Below are 27,664 nucleotides of genomic sequence, written 5' to 3' on the forward strand. Positions count from 1 at the left end.
CGCGCAAACCCGAGGAGCTGTCAAACACGGTTTCCGTGAAAATAAAGGCTTCGTGGATAAAATTCGTGCTGATCTCATTCGATTTTCAACAACGCAGAATCGATCATTGGAATTCTAATTTTCGTTTGCGATTCGATGTCGTGAATAAATTGTCTATCGATTTACGTTCTCTATCGCAGCAAGTGTCGCTTTTCTTCGAGTTCATTCCTTGACGAGCCCTGCGAACAAATCGTTCGTACGAACACGCGAAGCGTTCTGGACCACTCTGCGTCACAACCGCGGACGTCCGCGTGCATTTTCGCGGCGCGTCGTGGGCGGATATAGAGACGTTGTACCTTTTCAGCGGGAGCTGAAAGGCGCGCGAACACTGTCGGGGCGGCGACCATCGGAGCTGCACGGTTCGCACAGATTTCCCAGGGGGTTGCGACGCGCTGGAGATCAAAGTTCCCGCGCTTTCGCGCTCGGAACTTTCGCGAATTGAAGTTCGGACGTTCTTCGTTCGCCTGACACCGGAACCTCGGATAAATCGTCCGCAGGGTCTTGCTCGGAGCAGGACAGTTTTCGAAGAGGAACTCTATAGCCGAGCTGATGCGATCAATATTCGCGGTTGTTCAACTGTATACCGTGTTCACGCTGCGTCGTTTCGATTCGTTCGTCGGCGAATCAAGGCAGGAACCTTGAAAGCCGCGGAAAAAATAGGCGAACCCGACGTATTCTTCCGTTGAAGTAATTGGACGGGGCAGCAGGTGACTTAGGGGTGGTTTCGAGAACCGGAGGCCGGTATCAAGGTCTGCGGGCTTCTCGATAGTTCTCCCACCGATGACACCCGGTCTCATAGCGAGCGACCCGTCCCTCCCAATTCCTGTCATTCAAGCGCTGCCTAGGCCGGGGACACTTCACCCCCGCGCGGTTTACCGAATTGCGTCATCGCGCTACCGGAGACGCGAAATTCGAGACCTCGGCCGGCTCGTTATACGCCGCTCTCGCATCGATCTCCGCGGATAACGTAAGACTAGCAAAAACCGTAAGTCAAAGGTAGAGAGGAGCTGTTCGCCCAGCGCGCGGCGTGCCGCGGGGTGGAGGATGACGCGAGGGCGATCGTTGCAGCGCAAATAGGGGTTTGCCACTTGTGCTTTTTATATCCTTTGCCTTCTGACCGGCACGGCGGTACTGCCGTTTCTGGCCTGCGTGATCCGAAGATAGCGTTTCCGGGACGGAAAACTTTTTCGCGCCGTAGCATCCCCTAACCTTTCGGACTCTTTTAGACGCGATCGACGCGCGTCGTTAGAATCGAACGTCGAGGAAACGAACACGATGAAACTGTCGATTGTTTAATCACTTCCATGATTTTAATTGGTAGCGTAGTGATATTTTTCAATCATTTTAATTCTTTTACCATTTTAAATTGTACCTTCTAACTTTTGTTATAAATGCTTAAAAAACGCAGCCTATTAATTACCGACGTTCGGGTTATTGTTATTATTATTATTATTATTATCTTGTGAGTTCTTAGAGGATTTCCTCTTTGTTCATGTAGGTGTCTTTATTGTGGAAATTTTCTTGCTATTGTCGTTTCGTTTAGAATGATTGCTTTCTGTATACGCGAATGTATATGTGTTGGTAAGTGTATGAACGATTCTGTATGTACGATTTTGGTGTATAATGCCTGTTGCTGTTATTATGAATGGTACTATCGTCACTTTCTCTTGGTTCCATATTCTTTTAATTTCTTGAGCTCTTGGAACGTATTTTTCCTTCTTTTCTATTATTATTCGAATTAAGTTGGACCAGAGCCGACGTTTAGTTAACCCCTCGACGCCCATGCCTGTGCACATCGTTCTAAATTAATAATAATAATAATTTTGTTTAATAATAATAACTTAAATTGTACAAACTTTATTGAACTCGAAGCTATGATTCCATTTCTTATGCATAAACAAAAGCTTCTGCCACGAGGTAATCAGGGGATGTAAATTTTCTTTCAGCAATCCAGCGACAAAATTTTGAAAATTAATTTACTGTTCTCGAATGACGCGTATAGATGAAAATATTTGTGTGTTAACGGGGTGGAAGAGGTTTTCAGTGAACACTCACCATGGTGCAAGAACTTCCTTGCTCACAAGATGCTAATAATAATAATAATAATAATAATAATAATAATAATAATAATAAAAACCTGAAAATAATAATAACATATACAACAACAATAATAATAACAATAACCTGAACGTCGGTAATTAATAGGCTGCGTTTTTAAAGAATTTATAACAAAAGTTAGAAGGTGCGATTTGAAACGTTGAAGACTCTTCCCAGGGAGTTGCAACCCCTACGTCGCAGAGGATGCGATCATAGACCAGTCAGCGAAGTGTCGACGAGGCTATTCAGTGAATCCTTTCGAACAAATAGAGCGCATCCGTCGATGGTGAATCGATCTGAAAGGAAACGTAAATATTGTTAGATCGATGCTGTTTGCCCGGTGGTCTAGTGTTTCCACTCTGCGACAGTCGCTCGTCGAGGATTGTTTGCGTATCGTAACGAACGCGCGGCATTAGCTGATTTTTTAATCCTTTCTCCGGCTTTCAAATTTCTATGTGAATCAACGGAACCATTTAGATCGAAAGTAGACTCAAGGCCGAACAGTTTCTCTTTCCGATAGCGCGGCGTCTAAGAAAGGTACGTCTTCCGACGAACCTGTTGATCCAACCATAGAAAGCTCCCAGCGTGTCTCTCTAGGAAAATCAACTCTCAACCCTTCGGTCTATCCCCTTTAAAGGCTGTCATCCGAACGGTCTGTTCCCTTTTCGAGAGGAACTAGCTAAGAAGGGGATGGTTCGTGCGAGTTCTACTTCCCTACTATCCCGATACCATAGTTCTAAAACCTCTGCCGACAGTTCTGATAGGTTTACCAGCTAATCGGAGGAATCGAAGTCGCAGGAAAGTTAGTCGATCTCGGGGAAAGTTTCGCAACCCCTTCGAGTACCGTCACGCGGCCGATTCCAATGAGGGTTTCTAAATTGTTTATCGGCATCCTGCGGCCGGTATCGGCATCGATCGGCGCGCAACCCCGGATCGGCTCCTCCCAGCCGGCTCGCCCGAAGCGGGCACGGGACTCGGCGACGGTTCTCTCAGCGTCTCTCGCGTCTGAAAACTTTCAGAATGATCCCCGGCGTACACACGCAGAGCCGTCGGACACCTACGTGTGTACGTGTCTATGGAGCCGAGCCACGAGGCGAAGCAGCAACAGGTTTAATCGCGTCGGGGTGTGGCTGGCTGGCTGGCTCGGCTTGCTTGGCTCGCTAGCCAACTCCGCTCGGCTCGGCTCGCTCATTCGGCTGCTCTCCGCTCGCGATGCTGGTTTATAAGATCGATGCGACACCGGGTATCGTTGCCGCGGCGCGGCGCGGCGCGGCACGGCGCGCGAACGAAAAAGCGGATTGCTCATTTTGCAGCGTCGTCGTCGTCGTCGATGCAACGCGATGCAACGCGATGCGCCGCCGCTCGTCCGGTGGAGGCCGGAGGAGGGGGGGGGGGACACGAGAACCTGAACACCCGGCTGGAAATTAGACGAGAAAAAAATCGAACCGGCGGGAGAAAAAAAGCGCCGGACACACGGAGGGGAAAAAGGAGAACAACGCGGACGTGAGCGGTAGCTCTCTCGTTGATCGCGTTTTATAGCCGGCGCGAGAAACCGAGGTTTCCCGTGATGCTTCCAAGCCGAGCCCCGTTCTACGAGTCCCGCCGTTCCTAGCATCGCGGTTTTATTTCCGCACGCTCTAACCCTCCGCACCCATTTTTCAGGCGCGACCGGGAACGGTAGATCATCCGCACGAAGGACCGTCCGTCGCAATTTTACCCTCCTTTCCCCGATGATGTTAACCGGGATTTCTCGAAATCGTTCTGCGCCTCTACGGAATTTAGCCTCTTGGTTGGACGATTTATTTTGGATTTTGTGACCTCGATCCTCGATGTTACTTCTTAAAGTACAAAAATCAAATACACACACACATAATCAAAGTACATCAAATGTATTTTAATACATTTGAGGTTTTAATCATGATAATTATTATTGTTATTATTTTTATCGTACCCGTGTGATCGCTGTACAAAATCTCTTCTTTTTATTTCTTCTTCTGCAACAACGGGGTTTTTTACCCGTTTACACGTGTCAACTATAACGATAATTAATATTATACATGAATCAACTACAATAATAACTATTATTATACATGAAACAAGTATAATAATAATAATTATTATTATTGTAATAGTTGATTCATGTGTACGGGTAAAAAAGCCCTCGTTGCAGAAGAGGTTTAAAAAAAAGAGAATTTGTATAGCCATCACACGGATACAATGAAAAAAGAGAAATATATATATATATATATATATATATATATAATATATAAAATAAAAACGAATAAAAATATAAATATGATTATATATTTATAATGACACAATGCAAAAGTAAGAAGAAAAAGTAAGAAATTGTGCGATTTAACAAACTTTATTGATTTCTTTACGAATTGCAAGTGCAGTGAGAAATAGCGTAGTGTATATAATAAAAATATAATATATATAATACATATATATTATTATATATTTTTATTATTATATTTATTACATATATACTATTATATATAATAACTGAGGAAGTCCCAAGTTTCACTTCGCAGTCTGAGGAAAACGTGATGCCAATTCACGGGATGTTAATTAAACACATTACCGAGCGATGCAACGAAATACATATGTTCCACCACTGACGAAGAAGAAAATCAACCCTTCAGTTTCTCATTTTGTAATTTAGTCAATCTTGAACCGAAGAGCAGCTTTCAATCAGCCAAATTACGTAGCAGAGATTCGAGATCCGTAGGGTTCATCCCTAGTTGATCAGAAGTCGCAAGAGCGATCGTCGCGCGACCGTTGCGCGCGCATTGCCGGAAGTTCTCCAGATTCGTGGCGGGAATCAAATTTCAGCGACACCCACGACGCGGATTCGGACCGACTGAGTTATCGAATGTTTCCAGTGGAAGCGGCAGTGGGTCGCGCGACCCGCCGCGACTTTTTCACGGTGGTTTCGTGGCGAGGCGAGGGTTGGGTCGGGTTGGGTCGGGTCGTGGGCCAGTCTGCGCCGCGCGGAGCGATATTTTACGGGGTTCTTTTTGCCGGGCTGGAGGCGCGCGCCACAGCGTTCTACGCGCGATCCTTATGTGTCGTGTCGAGGAGCGCGTCGTCGTCGATCGTTAGAGTGGGAGGTTTTGTTCCGAAAGCTGGAACGGGTCGGCCGAGCGGGAACCGAAGCGGTCGGACGGAGAGGAGAGAACGGAGACCGAGGGAGCCGACGTCGCGGCGCGCGACGCAGACGCTCGATACGGACGAGAGGGAAAAAGATCAAGAGAGAAAGAGATCGCGAGGAGGACAGAGCGAAAGAGAGAGAGAGAGAGAGAGAAAGAGAGAGAGAGCATGAGATAGAAAAAGAGAAAGAGAGAGAGCGTGAGATAGAAAAAGAGAAAGAGAGAGAGAGAGCGAGCGTGAGATAGAAAAAGAGAACGAGAGAGAGAGAAAGAGAGAGAGAGAGAGGGAGAGAGAGGGAGAGAGCGGTTTCGGAGGGACAGAGACGGTCCTCGAAAAAGAGAGAAGCGAAAGAGGCGAGTAGAGAGACCGGGCGCGAGAGCGAGAGGGATGCCCGGAGAATAAGAGAGCGACGAAGAAGAAGAGGGTGAAGGGTGGCGAGACGAGGACGAACGAAGGGCAAGAAAAAGACCGCGAGGAAGAGGAACAGCGTCGAAGAGGGAGACGGAGCGAGGCCGGAGAGACGGGAGAAGGAGAGAAGGTATCACGAAGTGCAGAGGAGGCCTCATCTCGATCTTGGTCCTATTTATAGACGTGCTCTCACAGCCTCACTCCTGCCCACTTCTTGCACTGTCTCTCCTATATAGGTGTGCATACACCTATGCGCGCGGCTGGCCATTGCACGTTCTCCGCACGCGAGAGAGCCGGCCAGCCCAGTCAGCCGGCCAAAACTGCCCGTTCGACCGCGATGGAATCGATGACGTGGACCCGCCGCTCCGAGAGCGTCGGGACGCCCGCCACCGGTAGCCCGTTCATGCCCCTCTCCCCACTGGCCCGCACCGAAGGGAACCGATTTATCGTTTTCCGTTAATTGGCCGATTACGGAAACCGATCCCTGGTCGCCGGTTGGCCGCGCGCGGCGCGCCGGTAGCGCGATCTCGTCGACGTCGTTTCTTCACGGTTCTGAATCATACTCGGATCTCACCTTTTTTGGAGAACGCTATATCTTCTCTACCTCCTCTCTCTCTCTCTCTCTCTCTCTCCCTCTCTCTCTCTCCCTCTCCTTGATCGATCGGTCGGACCAACCGTCCCGGTTCCAACGATCTCCGGAGATCCTCTTCCCGCCTCCATATCCTCCTCACGGTTTCGTGAAACGCTCGCCGCTCCGTTCCGCTCGCCTCCCGGCAGCCCGAACACCGTTACCGAGGAGTTCCGTTTTACTTTCTCGTTACGTGGCACGATTAATTTCACTTTCGACGACGCCGTCTCGGGAAAACGACGAGTTCTACGGTCCCGCGGTAACGAGTCTTTTCGAATCGGTGGAAGGATCGGCTCCGGCCGGCGCGCGCGTTCCTTAATTGCGGAACGGTCTATCCGTCCGTCGATGTACCCGGCTGATCCGTTTTAGATCCTCAATTTCGCGCGGTATTCAGGTGTCCGCGATTATGGACACGATACCCGACGATGACGCGGAAACAAACGATACACGGCGGAGCGAGGAGCTCTCTTTCGCGTCGAATCGTACAAAGTACCCGGAAGTACTGGTTCCCGCGGATCGGCGATCCGTTCGGCCAGACTGTCGCTTGATTGAGCAGCAATAAGTCTGTGTCTGGCCGGCTGAATTGACACTAACCGTTAATTGACGGTCGTTCTTGATCCGTATCAGGGGGAACGGCGGACGGAAAGAAAAAGAATCGATAAGCGATAACCGAGAGAGCGCGCGGGCGCGCGCGAGCACCGGGCAACGTTTAGGCGCCAAGCCGCGTGTTTACGGTGAAAGGTTGCAATATAGAAAAGGTGCGCTCGCGTTCGTGGCTCGCACGGGAGTGCAAATGCACCGTCGCATTCAGACGGGCGACTCTCTTGCAACGGGGACCGGTCCTCATTAATCTTCCCGGGCTGGCTTTTAAACGAACACCACGGGACGAACAATAGTTCGGTCGCGTAGGACGCGGCTCGATCTATCGACGTCCCCGATCGGCGGGCCCCTGTTCGGTAATTGTCGATGATCGATAAAGATGTCCGCGGCCGATGAATGCGCCTGACGGTAGATCGCAACGGGGGAAAAAAATCGCGCCGGCCCAGGACGCCGCGATCGATGGCGGTCGTAAAAACCGACGGTTTCGTTCGTGCCGCGCTCGATCTCGCCGGATCGCCGGCCTCCCTCGATCCCGCGATCTCCCGCGAGAATGTAATTACAAGCTGGCGTTCGGATCGCAGCCCGGGATCCGGGGGCCACGACAGTTAATTGATAACTGGACGAACGGTCATTTAATAATATGGAATTTCCTTGTTACTCTCCGGTCTCCAATATGGCGGATTATTGCCGCGATAATGCCGATAATCGCTGGAAACTCGGCTCGGCTCGGCTTCTGTCCGATCTTTTTGCGCCGCGCCTTGCAATTAGCCGGCCGTGTTTTTCTGTCGCCGCCGGTGCATACAACTGTATTCAGTTGATTATTACTAAACGAGGAAATGTTCGATTAAAAAATCTTCGGGCAGGCGCGATGAAAGTCGAGGAAACACGTGCGAAACCGAGAAATGTTCTTTCACGAGATACGAGGATAATGCGTGCCTTAATCGTGGTTCATCGTTGCGTGCGAAACGAAAAGAAAAGTCTGGAATGGCGCGAGAAAGCATTGGGACACTCTTTTGGATGCTCTGGTGCAAGATAATTTCTGAGAATGGGAACAATGAAACGAATCGAACGAAATTTTTCACGTAAGGGAACAGTTTCCGATGGACGCAAGGATGCCGCATTGGTGGATCGATTGGTGAGAGAATTAACAAGACATATCCGTTCAATGTTAACTTTGTATTTTTGTTAATAATCGTCGTGGGGAACCGGGCCAGATTAAACGGCAACGATGATTACAACACAAAATATACAGGTAGTCGAGAGATTGTTTTTTCCCGGTGTGCCGTAGCACTCGGAGCACCGTGTATGGCATAATAGTTACACATAATTTATCCAACTATAGCGTAATATCGTTCGTAAAAAAAAGTGTCGTCTCTGTACCGTTCTCACTATGATTTCTTTCTTTCCGTGTCTCTCTTTCTCTCTCTCTCTCTCCTCAACACATTCACACGTTGATACGTTTTATGTACACGCACGCGTAATTTCTCTCTCTCTCTCTCTCTCTCTCTCTCTACCTCTCATATATATATATACACATATATATTTATCTCTCTCGGATTCTCGCTGCTTCGAAGAGACGTGTGTGTATGTATGTGTGTATGCTGTATGCGCCTGTGTGTGTGCGCGCGCGCGCGAGCGCGTTACACGCTCCTTCGTTCTACAAGTATTTTCCGACCTATCTAGAACAATAGCGGACAATATGACGCGAGTAAACGCGCGACCAGAGCGTCCGGATATCCGAGGCGTCCGACGCGGCCGATAACCATAATCGTTTATTAATAGAATTATAATAGAATAATTATAATAAAAATAATCCTTTAATTTTAACAATATATATATATGTATATATATAGATCTTTCTTCAATATATATATATAATATATATATATATAGAGAGAGACTTTTGTTAATAAATAGAGCAACATATACATAATATTAATCGTCGCTAAACTCATATCTTTATATTACACGTAAAATGATGGCGGAACGGGGTACGTTGGTTGGTTTGTTTGTTTGTTTGTTTGTTTGTTTCATTGTCGGGAAAGTAGCGAACAAGATCAAACGGAGAAGAATGGTGTGAGATCTTTTTTTTCAACAGGTTCTTCTCCTACGCTCACTGTCTCTGCCCCGTTCTGATTAGAACACGTAACCTATGTATACATATGTATAACACGCCTGATAATATATATATACATATTTACAGAGGAAAACTCCCGTGGTTAAACAACGATGATCACCGCGCCGATCACTAATTAAGATTCACTCGTGGGGTTTGCTGCTTCGCGGTGAAAAACAGAGGACCCGCACACACACTCTCTCTTTCTCTCTCTCTCTCTCTCTCTCTTCTTCTTTTTCTTCTTCTGCTTCGTCGTCTTCACTTCGAGTGTTCGACAGCCGAGAAAAGTTGGATGGGCTCTTTCGTTGAAGGATCGCGACAGCACCGAGGGAAAAGAGTAAGGATCACCGAAGGGGTGAAAGACAATGCGGGGGGGGGGTGGTGGGGGATCCGAGATTTTAGCGTGTCCGGAGCACGAGAGGGTGTTCGAACTAGGAACGAGACACGTGGACGTGGCGTTCGAAGAGGTAGAGCACGATACGAAGCGATTGTTCGATTGTATGATTGAAAGACACGAGGTTCAAGGACGCAAAAATGTGTACAAGTATGTGTACGCGTGAATGTGTGTGTGTATGTATTTGTGTGCGCGCGAGATTGTGAATGTGTGTGCGCGTCGTGTGTACGATTGTGTATGCATGTGGATCGATTCTCGCGACGAGATCAGGCCGTGCGTCTCGCCCTTTCTCTCTCTCTCTCTCTCTCTCTCTCTCTCGTCGGTTATCGAACTAAATTCTCTTTACGCACGATCGTTCGAGGATCGTCCGTCTGCGAATCAATTCTCTCGGGGCGCTTATAAAAATACATAGAAAATATTTTTGGATATACATACATATACATACACAGAGATTCCCTGATCGGCAAGAAAGCGCGGGCATGTCGAATCGTTCGCGGCACGACGAGAGGACGGACGAACGCTCGGTTCACACGAAACTACCGTGGTGCATCGGAAATTGTCGCTCGAATCGTCGCTCAAATCGTCTTCTCTCCTTCCTTCCGTCCTTCATGGACAACCGTTGCATTCTTCGCGATTTATTTGCCGGCTTGCTTCGCCGGAAACCTTCAGAGTTTCACCTCAACGAATACCGATCGATCGTAGACCGCGCGTTTCACGCGAGTAGACGATACGCGAAGCAGCGAAAGCAGGTATAGAAGAACGCAAGGCGAATCGGCACGCTATCGCCGAATATAATCACATTAGCATAATCAACGTTCTATCCAGCCGTTTTTCTCGCAAAGATCCCTTAATTTCCGAAACAAGAGGCCGTCCGTCCGGTCCCATAATTTCTAGACAGAACGCGCAGACGTCCCCAAGAAGCGCATATACGATAGCCGATCTTGATGCCAATAACGCGGTTGGAACATCCAAATAAAGTATAAACAAGACGATCAACGTAAGTAAAATTTTCTCATCGCGGTAACACAACTAGATCAACATCAACAACGATCAACAAATTCGTCCAACAACAATTTCTCCGTGCAACAAAACTTGGATCATCCGCTTCGTTCGCGTGCGCGTTTTCTCCGGTCCGTCGGCTTACAGACTGCTGCCGTGTAACTTCTACTCTCCGGCGTGTTCTGTGTTTCAGACTTTGTTTCCAGGTGATTCGCAGGTGAAATACCTGAAGAACCGTGGCAGCTCCCGGCGCACGACGCGACAGTTATCCGTGCACCAGTGTAGAACGGTGTGACCGGGGCCCGGTTTCGATCGCGAATCGTCTGAGGGATCTCGAGATCCCTGGATCGCTCGCTCGCTTGCTGGCTCGCTCGCTCGCTCGTTCGCTCGTTCGCTCGTTCGCTCGTTCGCTCGGCTGATCGCGCGCGCGAGAGTGAGGTTTCTTTCCTGTTTCTTTTACGCGGTCGTTTGCATGGCGATCGAGACCCAGCCCCGTCTCTCTCTCTATCTAATTCGACGAATTCCTTCCCTGATTCCCGGAAGCTGCGGGCGGTATCGATTCGACGTCGTTCGGCCGAGTGGCTGGTCGCCAGTATCTCGTGACACCGGAATATTTCGTGCGCGTATCTACGCGCGATTCTCGCATCTGCATCTCGATCGTTCCTCGATCGCAAACAAGGGCATAAAACGCGACCGCCCCGTAAATAACGATCCCCAACGGCTTGCCCGTAACCGAGTATTCTCTCTCTCCTTCTCTCTCTCTCTCCCTCTGTCTCTCTTTCTCTGCTTCTCTCTCCCCATCTTTCCATCCTTCTCAGGCTCGTGTCGCCTCGCGATCTCCGTCCTCGTCGCTCTCTCGCGGTTCTCTCGCCGCGAAAAACACTCGGAGAGCTCGGAGAATCGACACCGATCCCGTCGTCGTCGTCGTCGTCGTCGTCGAGGAAACGACTACGACACAGTGCTTACGCCGCCAAGAAAGAGAGACAGAAAGGCAGAGAGAGAGAGAGAGAGAGAGAGAGAGAGAGAGAGAGAGAGAGAGAGAGAGAGAGACAGAGCTAGGAATTCCCGCGACCGAAGCTGGTCTCGAAAGCTGAATCCTGCGCCGACGACCCCGGTGATAGAAGAACCGGATGCGAAAAATGCGAGACGAGATCCTTCTGGATCGGCGTTACCCTATCCCGGAAGAGTATTCGATCACTCGAGTTCCGAGGGTAGAATTAAACGGACCATTGTTCCGACGTTTTTCTTCGGCCGTGACTCGGTGGATGATCCGCGCGCCGGCGTTCGATCGTTCGGGATTTCGCGGGACCGAACTTAAAGCGGGATGAGACCGGACGAAATTAAAGCGAGATTGCTACGATAACGGTGGCGTTACACCGCTTTATTACGGTTACACGCGCTTATTTGTGCGAGCTCTTTCTGTCGCGACTGCGACCAGCAAGAATCGAATTGAAATTGATTTCCATTTTTAACGATCTCGATAAGTTGCGCGTAATGCGACAACAGTTCCGGAGCCATCTTGAAATGCATAAATCTTGAAATGCTGATAACGTTCGAGTTCTCTGTCTCCCGCGAAATCTCCAGCGAACGGGAACCGACGCGCGTGTCGCGCAATTATCAAATTCAATTATGCTCGTACCAGTGCTTTTTTTTATCATTGCGCCAGTTCCACGCCGAACAGCAAATTCAGCCGAGAAACCGTCGAGCGAACGCTAGCTGAAACGATTTGCCTAAATTCCTTTCGTTCGACTCTTATCTATGCCAGATGGAGGGCTCTTTCCTGTTTCGGAATCACATGTATGGGATGGCCAATATGGACGCGATCAAGTGTCTCTAACATTTACACAGAGACAGATGTTTTCGACATCCATGAATATCACAAGTACGGGAGACAATCTCCCAATCTTCCTTCCAATGTTCTAACCGCAAAGAGGAGAAACCATTCGAACGCCGAACCCACCGAGCCCTAAAAATTAACTAACGTGTTTTCTTTTTACAACAATAAATAAAACGATAGATCTCTCGCAATTTTCATTATAACGTATGCCTCGATTTTAAGAGATTCATCGAACTTGCGAAAGTGTTCCTACAATTTCAGCGACTTGGAAACTCGGCGAGTTTAGCGTTAGGAAACGCAGTTAATTATTTCTTTTTGATTCTATCACAACGAGGTCGAATCGCCGTCAGCAAGCATCCGAATATCGCCGACAGTGCGAGAACGAATTTTCCAGCCAGCTCCGTTTCGACCGAACAGGTTATCAAACCGTTTACCCGTCGTCGAGTGATCGAATACCGGGTGTGCGCCGCACATTCCCAGCTCTCATGTTCCCTGGATACGCGACGATGCGCGAGAGACGATCGAGCGGATCGCGCGACGACGCTGCCGCGTCCTTCGCGAAATAAAGCTCTCGATATTTACAAGACGACGATGTTCCAGAACGATTTCTTACGATAACGCGACAGCCGAGGATCTCGGCGCGGCGACTCGTTGGGTCCAGACCGTCGAAGCCGCGATCGTTTCCAGACAGATTCTTGTTGAGACACGATGGATGAAGCGGATCCTCGCGCGAGCTGCGGCCGTCGATCGCTTGCGAGCCGACGACGATCGACGACGGATCAGTCGTTGACGGCAGTCTGTGCGTTCCGCCTAAAGGTCTCCGTCGTTTGCTCGTCGCCCGGCGAGGGGAGAAGCTGCGCCTTGGGTGAGCACTAATTGGCAAGGTCGAGGGGAATGGGCGTCGATCCGTGACGGACAGACAAGACAAGACAGCCAAGACAGACAAGACAGACAGACAGACAGACAGACAGAATGGCAAGCAGGACAGGACAGGTCAGAGCGACGGACTCGAGAATCCCAGACACCTTGCCGCGTCGACGAGAGCCAAGCATCTTCTGCAGCGATCTGCTTGTCCGGGTGCTTCCAGCACCCTTCTACATTTTCCTACCGAAGCCGTGGGCGGCAGCCGTGTCCGCCCAGGTGCTCCATGGCACTGTTGCACAGCCCAGAACGACAGGGTTAAATTCGCGATCGCCCCCTTACTGGTTGCAGGGCGGCGAAGCGTGGCTCTGCGGATGGTTCCTCGCGGACGCGTGCGTCGCCTCGCGCTTCAGCCTCTGCTTCAGGTGGACCTTCGCGTGCCGCTTCTTCTCGTCGCTCCTCGCGAACTTCCGGCCGCATTGATCACAGCAGAACGGCTTCTCGCCGGTGTGGGTCCTCACGTGGGTGGTCAGATGGTCGCTCCTTGAGAACGAGCGCATACAGATGCGACACTGGAACGGTTTCTGGCCGGTGTGGATGCGAATGTGACGCGTCAGCTCGTCGCTGCGGGAGAACCTGCGGTCGCATCGGTCCACCGGGCACGCGTACGGCCTTTCGTGAACCGGGGTCTTGCTGGGTCGGTTCGGGTACTTCCTCGGCTTCACCGGGACTAGCCTCAGCGGCAGAGCGCTCTGCTGGCACACCTGCGTGAGGATCTCGTGGCCCTTGGATGTGCTCGGGTTGATCGCTGCTAGCTGCACGCTGGTGGCGCCGCCCGGCAGCGGCGGTTGCTGTTGTTGTTGCTGTTGCTGCTGCTGGCTCGGTTGGGGCTGCTGCAGCTGCTGCTGCTGCTGGACAGCGGGACCGTAGCCGCCGGTGCCGATCGGCTCCTGCTTCAGCTGGGTCTCCTGGTGATGGTGATGGGGGTGATGGTGGGACAGCAGGTTGGGGTCGTAGGCGTCCTCGTGCGCCGTCAGCCAGCCGGCCGGGGTGGTGGTCGGCGTGTCGTGGTAACCTGGCGGCGGGGGTGGCTTCGACTCGACCTGGAGAAGTTCGACGGTCTCGCCGCCGTAATGGGACGAATGGAGCGTGGGGTGAAGGAACGGCTGACCCGTCAAGGTGAGCGTCGGCGAGGGCAACGGTCCCCAGAGCTCCTGGCTGGTCGGCTGGGGTTGTTGTTGCTGCTGCGGCTGTTGCTGCTGACTCTGCAGCGTGTTCAGGGTGGACGACTGGGTGCAGGTCGCGGTGAACACGCCGCGGTAGGTCAGGGTGGGCACGTTGCAGATGTTGACGCTGGTCGCGGGCGCCGAGGACACCGAGGAGGTCGAGTGCGGCGACGAGTACAAGATCACGCCGCCCTGCAGCACGTTGCACCGGTCCGCGTCCTCTTGCGTCTGATGATGCCGGGGCGGGCTGGTCGAAGGTGGCGCCCCGGGCGTTCCGGTGTCCTGGGAGTCCTGGTGATGATGGTGTTGCCGGTGGTCCCTGCCGGCCGAGGCCGCCGTCTCATCGTCCTCCGGGGTCGCCTCCTCCAGCGACAGGTCCTCGCCCGCCAGGCTGCCTGAAAACGATCCATCGAATCCACGATCAGTCTCGTGCTCAACGTAGCCGGGTGCATGGGTGCTCGCGGGGTGAGAGACAACAGGTGAGAGAACGGTCGCGCGTCGTGCTCGGTATCCGAAGAGAATCGGGACGTCGTGCATGCGCGCACCGGGCCGAGCTAGGCGAATCGACAGGAAGAACCGTGCGATACGGGGGTGGCTTTATCTGCCAGCCGGGAGCGTACTGGCCGGCTCTATCTGTCGTCTGCATCCTGTCGTCCCGTTACTTCCTTCCTAACTGTGCGCAATCATCGTCTCTCTCGCCGACTACCGAGAACAAAGTCGGTCTCCCAGACGGCCGGAGAAACTGATCGGAGTCATCCGGCGCATCCTAACCTAGAGCTACAGCCCTCCGAACCGCGCGCAATCTTAACGAGTGCGAAGTCGTCCTGGCCACGAGCGACCCTACGGGAATGCAACATCTGTTTTCATTCATCGGGGACATGTCGCCGTTACCCAGGCCAACCGGCGCCCGGGAGCGGGCGTCAGCGAACGATCCAGCCTGAAGCGGAAGAAACTGGATCGACGTCGAAGTCCAAATCGATGCCGAGAAATCGACTTGGAAGTCGAACGATAAGACGATAAGGCAGAACACCGTTGGTACTCGCAGAGAAACTCGCGGATGATACGGCTACCGGCTACCGTGGCGGAGGGTGGTTGTGTTGCTCCGGAGGGGGAGGGGGCAGGGTGGGGGCAGACGGGAGCATGAATGAAACCGGCAAAGGGGCGGTGGGAGGTGGAGGTGGAGGCTGAGGCGGCAGAGCGGCGATGCAGGGACGCCGGAGGAGGGTTTCTGAATGTCGGGGTCGCCGAGTATTGATCCGCGAGAGCCGGGCGGGCTCGATATTAGCCGTTTTCGCGGAGCGGACCGATATACGTCACGTCGGCAAACACGGCCGCCACACTATACATGTACGCACAACGCCTCGCGCGCCGCGCTCTCGGAGCTCGCTGCCTCGCCGCCGATTTCCCCGAGGCCCCGGTGAAATCGACAGCGGGAAAGCCGGGTTTTCGGAGGGGTGCGACGCGCAGCCACGAGGGTAGCAGCAGCGGCAAGAGTTGGCGGATATGCGGAAAGCGAAAGTCGGGGCGAGGCGGAACGGCCGCGTTCGTGAAACGCAGGGTGCAAGTGCAAGGTCGCCGGAGTTCGAGCCGTGCATTACGCGCGAAGACTGGGCTCCGGGATGCACAAGATTCTCTTTCGTGGAAGACGCGTGGCGCACCCGATCGGAGGACCCGCGAGAACCTGTGTTTGTTTATGTGTGCGTGCGTGCGTGCGTGCGTGCGTCCGTGTGTGTGTGCGTGCGTGCGTGCGCATGTATGCGTGTGTATGCGGACAGGGCGGCACGTGAGAAGAAGTCAGACGTCGATGTCTTTCGTTTTGTTTGTTTGTTTGTTTGTTTCTTAAAGGACTGCAGATTTTAGGTACCTGAAATAGGAGGTGGCTCGACGAGCGCGGAGGGGCCGAAGAAGGACGGTAAATCGCTGCTGGTGGTAACCGGCGTGTTTAGGTCACCTGGCTTATCCTTCTCGACAGGTTCCTGCAGATCGTCCCGGCAGTCCCTCGAGCAGTCCTTCTCCTCGTTTCCGGCCTGCAGGCGCCGCTTCGCGTCGCCGGTGTCGCTGGACGGCGACGAGGCATCGATGTGCCGGTGCTGCTGGTGGTCGTCGAGCCTCTGATGATGCTGATGGTGATGATGGTGCCGGACATGGTGGTCCGTGGTGTCCGCGTTGTTTTGGTGTTGCGCGTGCAACGGCACGCAGCCGGCCAACGACAGGGTCGGCACCGTTTTGTTGTTATTGTTGTTGTTGTTGTTGTTGTTATTGTTGTTGTTGTTGCATCCGGTGGAGGTCGGGCAAGTGGTCGGTGCCGGCGACGAGGTGCCACCCCCGACGCCGCACACGATCGAGTTCGACGATGTCGCCGTGTTGTAAGGCAGACAAGCGTCGAAGCTGAGCTGCACCGTTTGCAGGTTGAACGTGGGATGATGATGATGATGGTGATGATGCCCGAGGGGTGGCGAGGAGAGCAAAAACGGGCTGGTGGCCGCGTGGGGCTGCGAGCCCACCACTTCCATCCCGTCCATCGTCATCCTCTGTAGCTGATCGCCTGCCTGTCCGCCGGCGGAAACCTCCTCGGTACCGCACTGCGTGTCCTCGCCTGCGGTTGTATCGTTCAACGCTATTATTATGGTTAAAATCTTGTCCTCCTTCGGTGTCGCCTTCGGTACGGTTAACACGATCTTTCTCACTCTCTCTTTCTCTCCCTCTCTCTCTCGCTCACTATCGCCCGTTAATCGTTCTCTCACTCTCTTACTCTCGCGACGAAGCCTCTACGCGCGGATATCGGTTAGTGGTCGCCTATGTCCCTCGAGAATCCTCGGGAAACTCTCGATCGGTTATTTCGTCCTTCTCCTCGAGTACCTTCTTCCCTTCTTCCCTTCTAGAGTCACTGGGTTAGTAGTCAAGCGAACGTAGCACGCGCTCTCCCCCTTTTTTATCCGTCGCGCGGCACGCGCCGCGAGTCTCTCCTCCGCTTCGGCGAGGCAGACACGAGGGAGCGGACGCCGGGCGGCAAAAACCGTGTACCTCGATCGCTCTCCGTCCTTCTTTCCCTCTCTCTCTCTATACGAATCTCTCTCACTCTCTCTCTCTCTCTCTCTCTCCCTCTATCTCCCTCTGACGCGAGCGTCGCGCGCGAGCGCACTCGGGCGATCTCTCGCCGCCGGGTAAATACACCACCGGTACAACCACCACCAACCACAAACCACTACCACCACCACCACCAACAACCACCACCGCAAACAGTAATGTGTGCGCACGACAAAAAGAATCCAATCTCACCGAGGGTCGTGACCGATCGTCCTTCCGATCCTGAGGATCGTTCGCGCGAGGGATAAACGCGCGCGAGGAGGATCTACAGCCGGCGGCGCGAGGGGGATGAACGGTACCCGAATCCTCCTCGACGATGGTCACCGGTTTCTCGGTACGTCGCAGGCACGCTCGACCGATCTCTCTCTTCGAGGTCTTCCTGCGATCGGTTCTTCGCTTCGCGAGTCCTGTGCGCGACGATGATCTCGCGCGCCTGTGTTGTCACGTAGGTGAAGGCGCGCGCGACCGCGCGCCTATTTGTCGTTCCGTTGTCTTCCGTCCTTTTCTCTTCTCTTCTCTCTTTCGTCTCTTTCGTCTCTTCCCCCTCTACGTCTCCTCTCTTTCTCTCTCTCTCTCTCTCTCTCTCTCTCTCTCTCTACACCGATCTCTTTCTCTATCTCTCTTTCTCTCTCGCTCTTTATCTGTCTCTCCGGTCCGTTCAGGTTTTACCCGCGGACGTAGGCAGCAGAGGTATGTACACCTCTCTGTCGGTGGCTGGGTGTGCGTGGCCGAGAGGAAGCGGATCGCGCGAGTCCGGAATCTCGTCGGAGGACGCGCGATGCGTGGGGGTCGCGCACGAACTGAGCCGAGCGGCGGCGCGCCCCGTAGTTTTATGAATGGACCGCGGAGACTGTCCCATATTTGGAAGCGGCGAGCCGACCGCCAGCCAATCCCCGCTCTGCGGTCCCCTATCAACGCGCACCGGTGTTGGGGACAAGTACACGGCCGCGCGCGTCCGTGCCGACGCACACACGCGCCGGCTGCCCCCACCCCGCACCACCCGCCCTCCTCGTAGCGAGCCGCTGCGAGCCGCTGCGAGCTGGCATCTCTCTGCCCTCCCACCACCGGCTCGTGCTCAGCAAGCTCCTGCCTTCCCCTCAGCTCGCCCCACCGCTCGGCGAGGCCCCCACTCCGGGGATCTCGGTTCTCCAGTGACGTAGACGAGCGTGACGTAGGTACTGGCGCGCGAGCGAGCTCTCCCTCGCGGCGAGGCGAGGCGAGTTTGAATCGCGGTCCTATTTCCCGACGCCGCATTTTCCTCGTTCGGCTGACTTTGAAACTTTCGTGACGCTTCCGTCACAACCGCGTCGTTCTATGGCGACGTTTGTCAGGCATTTTCGCGCGGGCAAACGGGAGTTCGGGAATGGCCGATTCGGCGGATGACGAGAAAGTGACGCAAGAGGACGATCGATGGAACGCTCGAGTCGCGTTCCCGTCGCGCCGCTGTCCGCTCGTTTAAATTAGATCTCATTGTTTATGGTCTCTATTCTCGTGGACCGTCAGGTGGCATTCCTTTGTTCCCTCCTCCTCAACCCCCTCCCCCTCCCTTATCCGGGAGGGGAGGAAAGTTTCCCTCCTCTCCGATAGTCTTCCGCCGCGTTCTCCGGCCTGTAATCCACTGAATGCGGAGTTCCTCCGCGCCCTCCCCGCGATACCGCGCGTAGCCTTGCGGCTCGACGCGGCTCGACGCTGCTGACGCGCTCTTGGCGCCGGCGTATGGACGGCTAGCGTCGTTCTCGACGCTGTGACAGGCGTCGGGTAACGCTCGGGATCCCGCGGCCACCGGCACTCCGTGTACCTTCGCGCGCAACGCTATCGATCGAAGCACGCTCGCCGGGGGATGGAAGCTGTTAGTCGCTCGCGAGGATTCCAGAAACGGCGCTCCGTTCGGTGTACTTTGCCCATGTTAGTAGTCTCTGTTAGCGTACGAAAAGCATGCGTTATCATGCCTGCTTGGCGCACGATTTTCTCGAGCAATGGGGTACGGCGATTTTTTGGCCGACCGGTGTTGGACTATACTACTGATTTTTAGATGCTGCGAGGATGCCTCGGCCTGGTAGTACGTCTACGAGTGTCGAACGAGAGGTTTGTCTGATCAAAGTTGGACTCACGGGGCAGGACTACTGATTTTAAACTTTCCGCGAAACGTATCGCCGTTGGCGTATTCCGTTTAAGTTTGAGAAATGTTCGTTTTTGGTCCAGGTTTACAGAGAGACAGAGTTTTGTCCGATCGAAGGTTACTTCGATTGGCCTATTCAACTACGATTCTCTCTCACGAAGCTCCTCAATGGTCTGGTATTTTGCAGTCTTCGTTTCTCCATCTTCTCAGGCTTCGAGTCAACGTACTTCGTTCAAGCTTCAACTGGTTCTAAGGCTGAAACTCTAGACGCTCTCGTCTTACAACTCGCCAATTACTTCTTGAACTTATTAATATCAAACTCTAACGGCGTCCGCTTGAAATAGCCGTACGCGAGGCGAATGATTCTCGAAAAAAAATCGAGTTTGATGATTCAGCGAACCCGCGTGCCATTGACCAAGCATCAGCTGGCACGTCCGACCATAACATACCGCATCTACTTCCGCAAGATCGTAGAGCCACGAAGCCTAACTTCCGCTCTAATTTTCTCGAAACCGCGAAAACGTCACTCGTTCTTCTCTACATATTTTTGCATCTGGAATCGTCCCGTGTCCATTTCTACAACTTTCCCCCTCCCCCTCTCTTGAATCAAACTTATACACCCAGTACTGCGAGGAAATTTAGACGACTGCGATCTTGTTAATTATCGTTCTTTTTCGAAACGAGGTCGTCCAAACTCGCGGAGCGGAAGCAACAGGTGAGCTTGCTCTGCGCTCCGCGTCTGGCTGGTCCCGATCCCGGCGCGCGAGTGTTTTGATCGTCCCGCGGGAGGGTATAATCCTCGCGAACGAGCTCTGCTCAGTTCGATTCCGTCCCGGGCCGCGTTCGCTCGACAAAGGAGCAATTTCCTGTGCACAGCAGTCCGCTTCGCACCGCGTCTCGCCGCGCCGGCACCACCTGTAAGAGCGCGCGTGCCGTTCTAGCGTATGCCGCTTGTGCATGCGTGCGTGCTCGCCCGGTTACGAGCGGCACACGCGCCTCTGCGCACGCGCGAACGATCTTTTTCTCTCGCGGGCGTCGCGCAACCACCTGATGCCCTATTTGGGGCCACGCACGGCCACGCGACCATTCTCCGTCTCTTTTTCTTTTCCTCTCCCCGTCGTCGTCCTACGTCCTGCACGGTGACACTCGCCTCTCTCCTCCTGTTTTCCCTGTTTCCCCGGGGCCGGGTATCCTTCGTGAGCTTTCCTCCCGCTCCGTCGTGGCTCTCCCTCTCGCCCGGCGTCTTCTCTTTTGTTTATCCCGCGATTCTTTCGGCTCGCTCGGAATGGCGATCCGGTGCCGAGAGCCGGGCCCGGCTCGGGCCGCGGTACAAAACGCGGTGACTAAAAAAGGCCATCGGATTTACCGCTGTCAATTCACGGCACTAAAGACACACCGTAGGAGGCAGCCGATCGGTGTAAAACGAGCTGCGCCCGTGTTTCTCGATTTGGCTATCACTCCGCCGTTTCAACTTCATTCCCTGCCTGTTCGCTTGCTCCGGTTCGCTCGCCTCTGCCCCCTTTCCATCGACGTTTCGCTCCTTTTCCTCGCCCCCTTTCCGGCCGGTCCCCACCCCCCTCCCGCCGTCTTTCATTTTTCACTTTTTTGTCGTCCCGTCGGACTGTCCCCGCCCGTTTCGCTCGCCTTTGGGACACGGCCACTCGGTAATTTCTCTCTTTAATCCGAGCCTTTTACGAGCACGTCCGCGGGACGCGTAAACGGAAGCGATTCGATAAGACGGAAGAGCGTTTATCGGGCGACGTGCGTTCACTCGCGATGCACGAGGCTTCTCCCCGACGACTAACGGAGATAAAGCAGCGCGCGACGATTCACGACACGGGAAAAAGGCGAGAACACGCAGTCACAGGCGCCGTCAGGGAATCGTCGTGGTCGCGGTTCCTTCCTTCCTTCTTTCCTTCTTTCCTTCTTTCCTTCCTTCCTTCCTTCCTCCCTTTCATCCTGCCTCGTTTATCCTCCTCGGATTTGGAAAGTCACGAGACGTCGCTCGGCCTGATTTGATGCGGTTTGACGATGGATTACAGTCTTCATCTTTCTCTGTTCGTTTGGACAGGCTCATTGCATTCTTTCCTGGTGACCGGATTATTTCACTCTTGCTCTGTTTTCCCACAGTTTTCCCTTTTCCTGGTTTTGCTTCCTGATCGGGGGAAAGTCACGAGAGTTCGTTCGGTCAGATCCTGCACGATGACATCGACCCGACAAAGGCCGAGGCCTTTTCCTGGGTCGATTTTATACGTTCACAACGGTGTCCTGAAAAGCTAGTTTCAATCGTGTCTCTTCGAACGCAGTTTTGCAATCTCATGTAATGAATTCGCTAACTCGATTACTTTACGATAATTCGGATCAATTCGACATGGAGAATTGAGAAGCAGATGGGAGTACGCGGCGTAGAATAAAGAATCTGGAATCGGTCGTTTCTGGAGATGCCACTATTCATTACGGACTGACTCAGAAACATGATGCTTAATCGATCTGTGGACTATGTGATAAGTGAGTCACGTTCATCGCCTGTCATGAGAGAAGCATGATGGCTCGAGAATGATTTTTATCTCATATATGTACGTTTTGTAGCGTCATACCATAATATTATTACGTTACTGCGCCGTCCTGAAGCAAAGATACTATCTGCAAAATTTGGTAACTTGACGTTTTGGTGCTTCTAGATCGCTATATATATATTTATATTTATTAGATTTATTTCCTAATACCTATACTAAGTTTCAATTTTCCACGTGAGGTTTTAGGATTTAATAAATTACATAATATTATCGTCCCACTCGACTAAAATATCCGCGTTTACTAATATATCAAACTACCAAATATTGCAGATAGGACCTCCCTTTTTATGACAGCAGTACTCTAGAACAATTAAATAGTCGCTAAAAGTCACGTGTCCATGGTCTAACATCTGTTTAGATCTGTTTTGTTTGCGAATAGGAGAAAGTCGTCCGCGTAGACCAGATTCCGACCGAACCCAATCTGTAGTTCACAGTTAATTAATAATATCAATAACTCCGCGGATATGTCTCTTATTGGAGACAGACGGCCGGGTTGTAGCTACTTTGTAATTCCTAGTTAATTAATACCGCCAATAACAGATACATGCTTGATCTGGGAGCCGGTCCAAATTCGGAAACTCGACCGTGTGTTACTCGCAATCTTTTTCACGGTATCGCGCGAGTAACGAGTCAATCTACTCCTTTCACCGCATTCGCCTCGTCGCGGGGATATACTAATTGTTTCCAGTTGCGCGTAAACGACGGGTTTGGTTCATTTGATGTCGTTACCATATTTTATTCGGACCGCCTTTTTTTCATTAGCTTTTGATCAATCATCCCGATAAGCGTTAGGTCTCCTTGGCGGTAGCCGACCACAATGTTACACCGATCTCGTTTTCTGAAATAGAGCCTCGTATGAGACAGTTTATGATAACGCGGAACCAATTAATCGCGTTACGCGAGTCACCGCAACCAGTTTCCCGAAAAAACGCATGACCAATGCACACACAATAGTTGCCCACACTCCTCTTCTTATCCACGTGCTACGTTTGATAAAGCCATAGACGGACTCCAACGAGGTAGCCCGATCTATTGTTCATATTTGCGAACACGACGAAGTCGTCTAAAGGGGGTCGCAAGGTTGATTAAATCGCCCACTTCGACGGCTAAGGACGAACCACTGGCAACAAACTAAAGTCCGCGAAGCTGCGACTCGTGTTTCTATTTTCTAAAAGCGAACTCCAACGAAGCATTCGACACTGTCGGAAGACACTTGCGCACAGGATGAATGAACACGTATACATGCGACGCCTATCGCAGCGGTGATCGAGGCGTCGCCTCTAAAGATGCTAAACAGAACGATGCACCGACAACAAATTATAATCCCTCGACACGTTATCGCGTCCCAATCCTCTCCGACGAACGAGCTCCGACGAACTATTCGATTCTCCCGGTGCTATTTGGAGACGCGATGAAGATGCACGGACAGGTCACGGGGTTAGTCAGGTGGCCCGGTCGATCGGCGGCAAGGCTGTTAACTTTTGAGAGACAAAGAGGTACGATACCGGGTGAATCTCCGGCTACCCGCGAGGCCAGGTCTCGTCGGCCGCGAACTTCGCTGGCACCAGCAACAAACTATAGTCCCCGGGTCGGGGCATCCGAATCCTCGGCTGCGAGAGCGAAACTGTCTGCGGCGGGGCGTGGGTGTCGCGCGTGCATCGATCTCGGGAACGCGCGACGTAATCCCGCGAGGAAGAAGCGAGTAGGCACGCGGCGCGTGTACGTGCGGCTCGCGACTCACGCAACTACGCTTCTTCTCTCCGCTTCTGTCGCGGCTCTGCTCTGGCACGAAAACAAAACGTTTTCTAAAATTAACGGCGGCTCTCGTGAAGCCGGTGGGCGCGGACTATTCGCGGCGCGACTCCGAGCGATTTTGCGCGGGCGACCGCCTCTATTTCGGGCCGCCACGCAACCACCTGAGCCACCCAGCATCCCCAAATACCCGAGATGACTAGCGGTTACGCGCACCGTCCGATCTTCCCGCGAGAAACGGCCACCGTTTCGAGATGAGTCAGTCAACCGATGTAGAACATTTTTTGGCACCTGGTCAGAGGTCTCGGCGAACGATCGCCGATCGGGCCAGCCTCGGGAACGGCCCGGCCCGGATCGTGCGCGGGAAAAATGGCCACCGTTGCGATTGGCACTCGTCCGCAGACTGCGCGACTTTGGTCGCTTTCGAGCGAGACCTCGTTGAGTTTTTAGTGGCGCACCGTTTGTTTCGTGCGAGCAGAGATTCCTGCGATTTTAGGGGACGGTTGCCGGTTCGGTGACAGAAATATGGTCGGTGTCGCGGATAACAATTGTCGACAGTTTCGGCGACTTCGGGAAGATGCAGTGTTCCGAGAGATTTCAGACCTGGTTCACTCTTGGAGGCTTACAGTTTCGTTCGACGTGTCAGGCGTGTGCACAAATCGTCACGATTTCATAGAACGTTTACTGGCGTAGTCTAGCGACTTGGCTTTTGGCACAGGTTTTAAGGAACGAACGGTCGCGGAGAAGATTGTTTATCGTCGCGCTTGCGAAGCTGGTGGTTTTGTTGTCGAGTGCGAACTCTCGGAAGCCTCGGGATACCAAACGCGTTGATAGGATTCGCGTGTCTGTCGCTTGCTGGCCTATTCTACTCGGTCGATCCGGATCCGCCCGAAAACGGAGGCCAACGAGATACGCACAACCTTCCGAACTCTCTTGTCGCACTTTCCCAAGCAAAGCTGAGAACTGTTGACGATTACGCGGCACCCTGTGCAAGCTGCGCGAGCACCAGCGGTCCGACTTCGGAAACTTCGCCGTTACGCAATGTCGTCGTCGGACTTAGAGAAGTGGAAACGTGAGCGATGAAGAGACACGTCGACCGAGCGCGGGGACGAAACCTTATACAAACAAATTCCAGTCGCCCATTTTTTTTATTCCATTATTTACCGTTTTGCGTAACGAGTCCTCGGATTTGCCGTGCACGAATGGCCGCGGCAGCATCTCGACCGCTAAACGCAGCAGAACTTCAGAAACAAGTACAACGAATCGGACAAAAATTAATTAGCGCCGTAAGTAACCGACGGCGACAAAGTGCACGGCGGAGCCGATAATCATCCTTAACAACAGTCGTCCGGCGTGCGTCGTAAATGGCACTCGTTGCAAAATTACATTATACGCGCGGCGATCGATGCGTTCGCTGTATAAACATTTTACCGTTCTGTCAACGCAACACAACCGCGGTAAAAATACACGGATAAAAACGTGGTCCGGAGGAGGCAACGAGACGGTGTGCAAATAGCGGACACCTCGATCAACGTGTTAACGATGTCCGGTTCGCGCGCGCGGGAAACGTGGAAAGTCGCGCGGCGATTATTTTCGAGCGATCCAGAGGCCGCGCGAGCGTTACCGGCGATCGTGAGACGAAGTTCCCAAGGAGATCGATCATTCGGCGTCGTTAAACAGGCAAGAAACGCGTAAGATCGTGGAAAACACACGGCGCGTCAAGGGCAACGCCTCGGGAAAATCGATTATCCCCCCGATGAAGTCGTTTCACGTTTAGAGCCCGCTCGCCGAGGGTCACGACCGTTCGTCGAAGGATGCCCGTTGAATTAGAGAAAGGACGTTTGATCCTGGCGTTAACGAGGTTCCCACTCTCGCTCCTCCGTCTTCCTTTCTCTCTCTCTTTCTCACTCTCCCGCCCCTCTCTCCTCTCTCTCTCTCTCTCTCTCTTTCTTTCGCTTTCCCGCTTCTTCTTCGGTATATCGTGATTCGAGACGCTCGTATTGATTACTCAATGCTCCACCGGAGCGTAATCGCGAGAACGGTGAACAAGAAGTCGTAGTAGCATGCCTGTAACCCACATCCGAACGCAATTAGGGACGAGCGTGTTTTCGTGGTAGCCCGCCGTGCGTGATTCACGCACACAACAGAACCGCCGGCCGCTCGCCGTTTCAGGGGCGCATTAATCGATTCCTCGATCGCGAACGGTGGATTAAGGACGCCGAACAACCATACGTATCATTCACATTTCTCCTGGAGCCGTTAGGATTCTCGGTATCCTGCGAAGCTTTTCTTCGCTTCCGCGGGAACGCGCTTCTTTCCAGTCCATTTCTGGAAGATGCGGCGCTTCTCGACGCGTACGAACGTCGAATTCTCGCGAATTACGCGCGATTATTTCGCGTCGGATACTTTGGAAACAGCGTTCAGAGTTCGCGCGAAATTCGGAAACATTTTTCTCGGGCCCGTTAATAATCTCCGAGCCCTCCGGGACGGTGCACGCGTCGTCGTCTGCGACGAGAATAGCTTTTCAGCGTGTCAGAACGAAAGAAAAATATGGTCGCGGAAAAGTGCACCTAACCACGAGGACAATTTACATAATATTGCTCGCATTATGCGCCTATTTATAATGCTTACGTCCGGCCATTCCGCAATAACAGTATAAATTGTACGAGAAATTCACGAAACTTGCACAACGATTGTCCGAGTCGACGGTTAATTTGCCCGGCGCGGGGACCACCGTCCACTGAAATCCGTTCAGTCCGCGGGTCCGGGTCCAAAGGGACCGCGAAGGGACCGCGTTTTTCCTCGGCCCGTGAGAAAGAAATAAATGGAGCAATCTCCGAGGCGCACCTAATTATGCAGAGAAACTCGGACAGGCCGATTCCGCCTATCTCGGTGCAGCAAGAGAGCCGGCCATTTAAGTCCGATCCTGTCGGCAGGTCTCGCGGGTGAGTCACGAAGCACGGCTCGGTCTATTCTTTCGCACGTTTTTGCGCGACAGGTCTCCTCGATTAACGATCGTTTCCGGTGCGGCCCCGGAGGATTCCCGGCGGTCGCTTCCCGACAATCACACGTTCCTTATAGCGACGTTATCGCGTATTGATTGCCCGTTTCCTCTCGGCGACCATCGGCGTCGCGCATTATGCTCGCGCTTGCTTGCTATTTAAAGACCCCGCTTCGGATCGGGATCGGCGAATCAACGAATCGGCCGGCGAAAAATAAAGGAATCTAGTCCGAAGATTAATCGTTCGACGGACGAAGAATAATGAATAGCGGGAAGATCCTTTTGAGCGCGTAACCGCGTCTCGCGCGAAACGCCGATCGTCCGCCGATTTCTTCGATGATCGCGATGACGCAACGCCGGTTGCAAGGTCGTAATCGTCGCTGAAGAAGACGAGGACGGCGGCGAAGACGGGAGAGGGGGGAGGGAGGGAGAGAGAGAGAGCCTCTTTAGACGATCAAACAAAACGCAGGCGATTCAAGGGCCCTCGTAAAATCGTTGCCCGCGACCGGCTGCCTCCGTTATCCATCAGCGTCGCTCCGCGCCTCGTTCGCCGCGGACCATCCAGAGATTTTCGTCTTAATCGGGCCGGCCCATTAAGGAAATTACGTGGGCAGCGGTCTCGCGAACGATCCCGGCCGCTGCGAAAACCAACCGGATCGCGTCGACGAGACGCGAGAGATGATCCAACCTTTTCTTTTTTCTTCTTCTTCTTTTTCCCGCGATGGTTCCCGCGACGAGACGCGCGCGAACGAGCGCGTCTATTTACAG

General features: G+C 52.9%; 1 protein-coding gene across 2 annotated transcripts in view; it reads right to left on the reverse strand.

Moving 5' to 3' along the window:
* Nucleotides 1-8,089: 8,089 nt before the first annotated feature.
* The window catches only part of LOC117228144 (uncharacterized), a 41,968-nt gene continuing 22,393 nt past the window's right edge, over nucleotides 8,090-27,664 (reverse strand). The window contains exons 2-3 of one of the 2 annotated variants that reach the window (XM_076526694.1): nucleotides 16,313-16,957; nucleotides 8,090-14,756 (exon numbers count right to left, since the gene is read on the reverse strand). In XM_076526694.1, the coding sequence (XP_076382809.1) occupies nucleotides 13,474-14,756; nucleotides 16,313-16,957 (1,928 nt within the window). In that variant the 3' untranslated portion in view covers nucleotides 8,090-13,473. Of the gene's footprint in view, nucleotides 14,757-16,225; nucleotides 16,958-27,664 lie in introns of both variants that reach the window. The other variant, XM_076526693.1, reaches the window with a different exon arrangement.

This window comes from Megalopta genalis, chromosome 15 (assembly GCF_051020955.1).
Source record: "Megalopta genalis isolate 19385.01 chromosome 15, iyMegGena1_principal, whole genome shotgun sequence".
NCBI classification, from domain to species: domain Eukaryota; kingdom Metazoa; phylum Arthropoda; class Insecta; order Hymenoptera; family Halictidae; genus Megalopta; species Megalopta genalis.